Raw genomic sequence first — 5,329 nt, 5'->3', positions numbered from 1 at the left:
GCCTAAATCCAAGATTTTAAAGATATGAGTATATTTATTATTTTGAAATTCCAATTCTATACTTGTCATTTTAAATTCTAAAAAGCCCAACTCATTCTATATCTTATGTCGTCAATGTCAACTTCTCTCTCCTAGGGCTTGTTCCCAATTTTCTCTATCCTCCATTGTAGCAGATTTTTTCTATAAACTCATTCATGGGATTTTAAAATTTGGGGAGTAGTTTTGTTGTACAATAGAAAGTTGGAATTCCCATGAATTTTAAATGACTATGGGGGACTAAGTAATTTACTTCCAATTGTTGTAAAAATTAAAAAAAAAAAAAAAGTAATGTACTTCTTACATTTTGTGGGAAGTGGAAATTCCCATGAATTCCAACTTTTCCCATTTTTTGTTTTTTTGTGTCAACCAAACAACTCCCCAAATTTTAAAATCCCATGAATTTTCACTTTCCCCATTTTATTTTGTTAACCAAACAACCCCTTGTTCTCATATTGCTTGATCCTTGAGGACTGTGGCTGATTTGGGTTTGGATTTGTTTCTTGTCGAAAGGTAAGTAGTAGAAGCAAATTACAAAATAAACATAACACTAGACACTAAAATCAAATTAAAATCACCCAAATCATTTCTCTAAACCATAAATCACAATAAAATAATCGAGAATTAGATTGCTGAAATATTGATGAAATTAGCAACATTAAATCCAAAAAGAAAATGGCCGAAAATTTGGCGAAATTTAGAAATTGTTGCAGATAGATTTATATTGTGAAATTCTCAATGGTACTCATCATTTTTTTTTCTCCAATAGTAAATTTTTTATTTTTTGAAAAATAAAAAGAATTTTATTAACATTTATAGCACCAAACAGTTCAGCAACACAAAACAGAACACAAACAACCACTCCCAATACAAGCTAGGCAGCCAACCACTCCTAACTACACATTACATTCCTAAACCAGTTACATTGGTTTCTACTAGTCTTTATAGGCATTACAAAGCTAATTCTTTGAAGAATATCAAACTTCAGATCTCTGATCACATCTTCTGGTCTTCTCAGGCATTTCTCCCAAACAACTTTATTTTTTTTGATGCCAAATACAATATATAAGGCCAGCAAAGCAACTCTGCATTATCTTTCTCCTAAATCTCCCTGTAATTTGTTCCAATTTTGCATTACAATCTTCAATATTAGTCAGATTAAGCTGAATCTTTATAGCATTCTGAAGGTGATCACATCACCTTGTGCTATACTGACACTCAAAGAAGATATGATCCACACTTTCAGGCATCAAATTGCAAAGTGGACAAAGATCATCATTAGTTATTCCCAGCTTTGCTAACTTCTCCTTTACCTTAATTCTTCTCCACATAACTAACCAGCATATGAACCTATGTTTAGAAATATTGAGTTTATTCCAAACCCAATCACTCTAAGCAACATCATTAGTATCCTGAGTCAGCTATTTATAACCACTAGCCACAGAATAACCTTTAGGATCAGCAACCCAAGTATTACTCCTGTAACCAGCTTTAAGCTTATCCTTTACGCACCAAATTTGCTTCAAGTTCCAACTACAAGTAGGAGGGCACTTGTATCTTTTCCAATTCTTATTCTTCAAATGCAGACTATTAACCCATCTTAACCACAAAGAATCTTTCTTTTGAGGTATGTTCCAGAGGAGCTTGCCCACTGCAGCAATATTTCAGGCATGAATATTATGCACACTAAGCCCCCCTGCTTCTTACTTTTACATACATAATCCCAAGCAATGGGAGGAGCCTTAGAATAGACAGGTTTACCATTCCAAAGATAATTCCTGCAAATAGCCACCATTCCATCTAGCACAGCTTTACGGAGAATGAAGATAGAAGCCCAAAAAACATGCATGTACATAAGAATAGAGTTGATCAGAACAACTCTTCCAGCATAAGACAATTTCTTACAACCCCAAGTCTTAATCCTACTAGTAATTTTATCAATAAGACTCTGGAAATCATCCTTTCCCAGCTTTTTAACACTGACATTAACACCCAAATATCTAAAAGGGAGAGAACCTTCCACAAAACCCGAACTCCTGATAATTTCCTCTTTGTCTTCCTGACTAACATTGCAGAAGTAAATATTTGATTTTCCTTCATTTGCAACCAAACCAGAAGCTACTGTAAAATTTGTCAAACTTCTCAAAATCAAGTTCGCTGACTCCTTATCACCTTTACTAAAAATGATAAGATCATCGGCAAAAACTAAGTGGTTCAGTTTCAAACTTTTTCACTTAGGGTGAAACCTAAACTGAGGAAGAGACCCAACATGAAAGAGAATTCTAGAAAGATATTCCATGCAGAGGAAAAATAAGAGAGGAGACATTGGGTCTCCTTGCCTTAAACCTCTCTTTCCTTGAAAATATCCAGTCAAACTCCCATTAATACAGATGGAAAAAGAAGGAGATGAGACACAAGCCATAATCAGTTGAATGAACTTGCTAGGGAAATTCAAAGCTGCTAACATTTTTGACAAAAATTCCCATTTGACAAAATCATATGCCTTCCTGATATCCCCCTTCAGTAAACAACCACAAGGGGTATTCTTTGTTTGTCTTTAACAAAACCAATTTGGTTTTGTGAAATCAGATAAGGAAGAACCTTCTTCAATTTGAAACAAAGAAGTTAATAATGCATTTATAAATGATATTACAACAAGCTATAGGTCTTAACTCTGTTACAGAAGTTGGGTGGTCAACCTTAGGGATCAAAGTCAAAGTAGTACTATTGATCTCCCTCAGCAGCAGTCCATTCTCCATAAATTGCAGCACTACATCAGTAATGTCTTCCCCAATCACACTCCAAGTCTTCTTAAAAAAATGTGCTATTGTAACCATGTGGTCTAGGAGCTTTCTCTCCTGGGATAGAGAACATAGTCTTCCTAACTTCCTACCTAGTAAAGGAGCATTTAGCTCTAGAATCTGCTCCTCTCTAAGCACATTACCTTGTTGTACAATTTCCTCCTTAATTGGAATTCTTGTTGTAATACCTCGTATTTTTATATGTATTTTAAGTAAAATAAGTATTTTGAGAAGTATTTAATTAAATTGAATTGCTTTATTTAAAGTATTTTAATTATTTATTTTAAATAATTTTGGAAATATTTATAGGGAAAATACAAGTTAATCTGCAAGATAAACGAATTTTTGTTAATCTGATGGCATTTTTGTAAATATATTGAAAAAGCAGGGTCATTTATTAAGTACTTTTGGTGAGCTGTCCAATTACTGTTTGCTTTTTGTTTTTACTATTTGGTGAGGAAATTACACATGTACCCCTCAACTAATACATGAAAAGACGCATATACCCCTCCACTGCTACTTGAAAAGACAATTATACCCCCAGATAAACAAATTTTGTTTATTTGGGGAATTGACTGGATATCCCTCATATTTATAAAAGGAAAGTTTATTTAATTAATTAATTTAATTATGTTGGGGTTTAATTTAAGGAAAGTTTTAATTTAGTAAAGTTTTATTAGGGATGGGATTAGAAAAATTAAAAGAAGAAATTTAGGGAAAAAGGGTTTGTAGAGAAGGGGTATAAATATCCCACATATGAGGCAAATCAAACTTTGCCCAGAGTGGAAAAAACCCAATGTAAACTTCTCTCTCTTTTCTCCTTATTTTTCTTTCTTTTTCTTTCTTCCTTTTCCCCTTCCCTTTCTTTTTTTTTCGGCTTCTCTTTTCCCCCCACCACTGCCGACCACCGGCAGCAGGTGGCCGCCGCCGCCAGCAGCATCAGCCGTCGGCAGCAGGCAGCCACTGGGTTTTATACCCCTTTGGCGTGGTGGTTGCCGCTGCACTCCCCTCCCCTTTTTCGAATATTAAAAAAAATTGAATCTTTATTGTTTAAAACTAATTTATTCCTAAATCTAATTGTTAATTATGAGTTTTGGGATTTGATTTTGATGTTTGATTATAAGTATTATGTTAATTAATTTTCAGATTATGTTTTTAATTAAAAAGCCCTAATTTTTGAAACCCTAGGATCTTGATTTGTAAATTATTGAAGGGTTATGATGTATGATGGTTTAGATCTTTGATTAAAGTGTTTTAAGGCTTAATTACAGCAAGTTTTAATTAAAATCACTACACCAAAAAGTGGAATAAGAAACGCAATATACAAAACGGTTAGCTTAGATAACCGTTCTCTAGAACAATATAAAACGGTTTTCTATTACAACCGTTTTATATGTGAAAGAATATAGAACGGTTCACTACCCTAACCGTTCTTTATCATTTTTACCAAAAAAAAAATAATTAAATTTATAACATTAATAAGTTAGAAAACAGTGTTACTTACAACCGTTGTATATAGACTATATGATACCTATTTATGAGTTCTAGCTACCTTAATGGTCGACAATCGCCCTTTTTATATCAAATATTATCATTCTTATCATTTACTCCCTAATTCTAAGCTAAAAAAACCCTTAACTCTCTATCTTATTTCCCATTGCTGCCGTTGTTATTCTTATCACTAATTTTTTGCTTTCCTCTTCTATATTAATTTCTTAGAAATCATAAAAATTTCTACCAAATTTCATAGTTTTTGATCATCAGTTTCTTCGTTTTCCCCTTAATATCATCTTAATTTTTTGTTCTTATTTTTCCCCCCTTTCCGTGCTTCCGATCTGGCCAAGGTGTGTGTTTTCCCCTTTGTTTATGTATTTTTTTTTTGTTTAAATCTTTGATTTATTGGGGGTCCTATACTCCTATATGGAATTAATTGTGCGGATTTGCATGTTTGTTGTGATTTTTGTTTAGATCTTGAGTTTTGTATTCCGATTTCGTATCTGTATTACATATATATTGAATTTAAATTGATGTTTGTGTTACATATGTAGGCGTGTAGCGATACTTCAAGCGAGATCTTGTTCAAGCTGTATATGAATTGGGATTATGAGGAATTTGATAAATAAGCTTTCATGATATGGATCTATATTACTCTATATCATCTGACTAAGGTAATCTCTTCATTTATAATTGTATTTTTTCCTCAAATTTCAAAACTTGAATTTTGTAGCGGTTTTTTTTTTATATTGGATTTTTTTTTTATTCAAATCAGAATGTGTCACTCAATCACTCATATAATTATGTTTGTTTTGTAGATTTGCAACTATCAAATAAGGAGGGAATTGAAGATAAGAAACCAGACAATTGTGAAAGAAGATTGACAATTTTTTTTGTTTAATTTGTTCCTTTTCTTATGTTTTTTTGTATGATTCCTCTTTAATTTTAATGTCGTTGTTGCTTTCATACTACATTTGTTGTAAATATTGGTTTAATTT

General features: G+C 32.5%; 1 protein-coding gene across 1 annotated transcript; it reads right to left on the bottom strand.

Annotated features, from left to right (window-relative positions):
• Nucleotides 1-1,232: 1,232 nt before the first annotated feature.
• Nucleotides 1,233-2,873, bottom strand: LOC145577811 (uncharacterized). The gene is made up of 4 exons (XM_081635249.1): nucleotides 2,690-2,873; nucleotides 1,798-2,241; nucleotides 1,487-1,687; nucleotides 1,233-1,369 (listed from the first exon to the last, which is right to left on the bottom strand). Exons 1-4 carry the CDS (start codon nucleotides 2,871-2,873, stop codon nucleotides 1,233-1,235), a joined length of 966 nt encoding a protein of 321 aa, XP_081491375.1.
• Nucleotides 2,874-5,329: the final 2,456 nt, after the last annotated feature.

Source organism: Chenopodium album, chromosome 14 (genome assembly GCF_948465745.1).
Source record: "Chenopodium album chromosome 14, dcCheAlbu1.1, whole genome shotgun sequence".
In the NCBI taxonomy this organism is placed as follows: Eukaryota; Viridiplantae; Streptophyta; class Magnoliopsida; order Caryophyllales; family Amaranthaceae; genus Chenopodium; species Chenopodium album.
The sequence above is the reverse complement of the archived record's forward strand: the minus strand, read 5'-3'. Positions and strand labels throughout refer to the sequence as shown.

Excerpts from the sequence above, each read along its gene's own strand:
- LOC145577811 (XM_081635249.1), bottom strand. The coding sequence starts at position 2,873 with ATGGTTACAATAGCACATTTTTTTAAGAAGACTTGGAGTGTGATTGGG. Across the intron at positions 1,688-1,797 it reads CAGGAATTATCTTTGGAATG|TGGGCAAGCTCCTCTGGAAC; the intron begins GTAAACCTGTCT and ends ATATTGCTGCAG. Across the intron at positions 1,370-1,486 it reads TTGGGTTGCTGATCCTAAAG|TTATGTGGAGAAGAATTAAG; the intron begins GTTATTCTGTGG and ends TATGCTGGTTAG.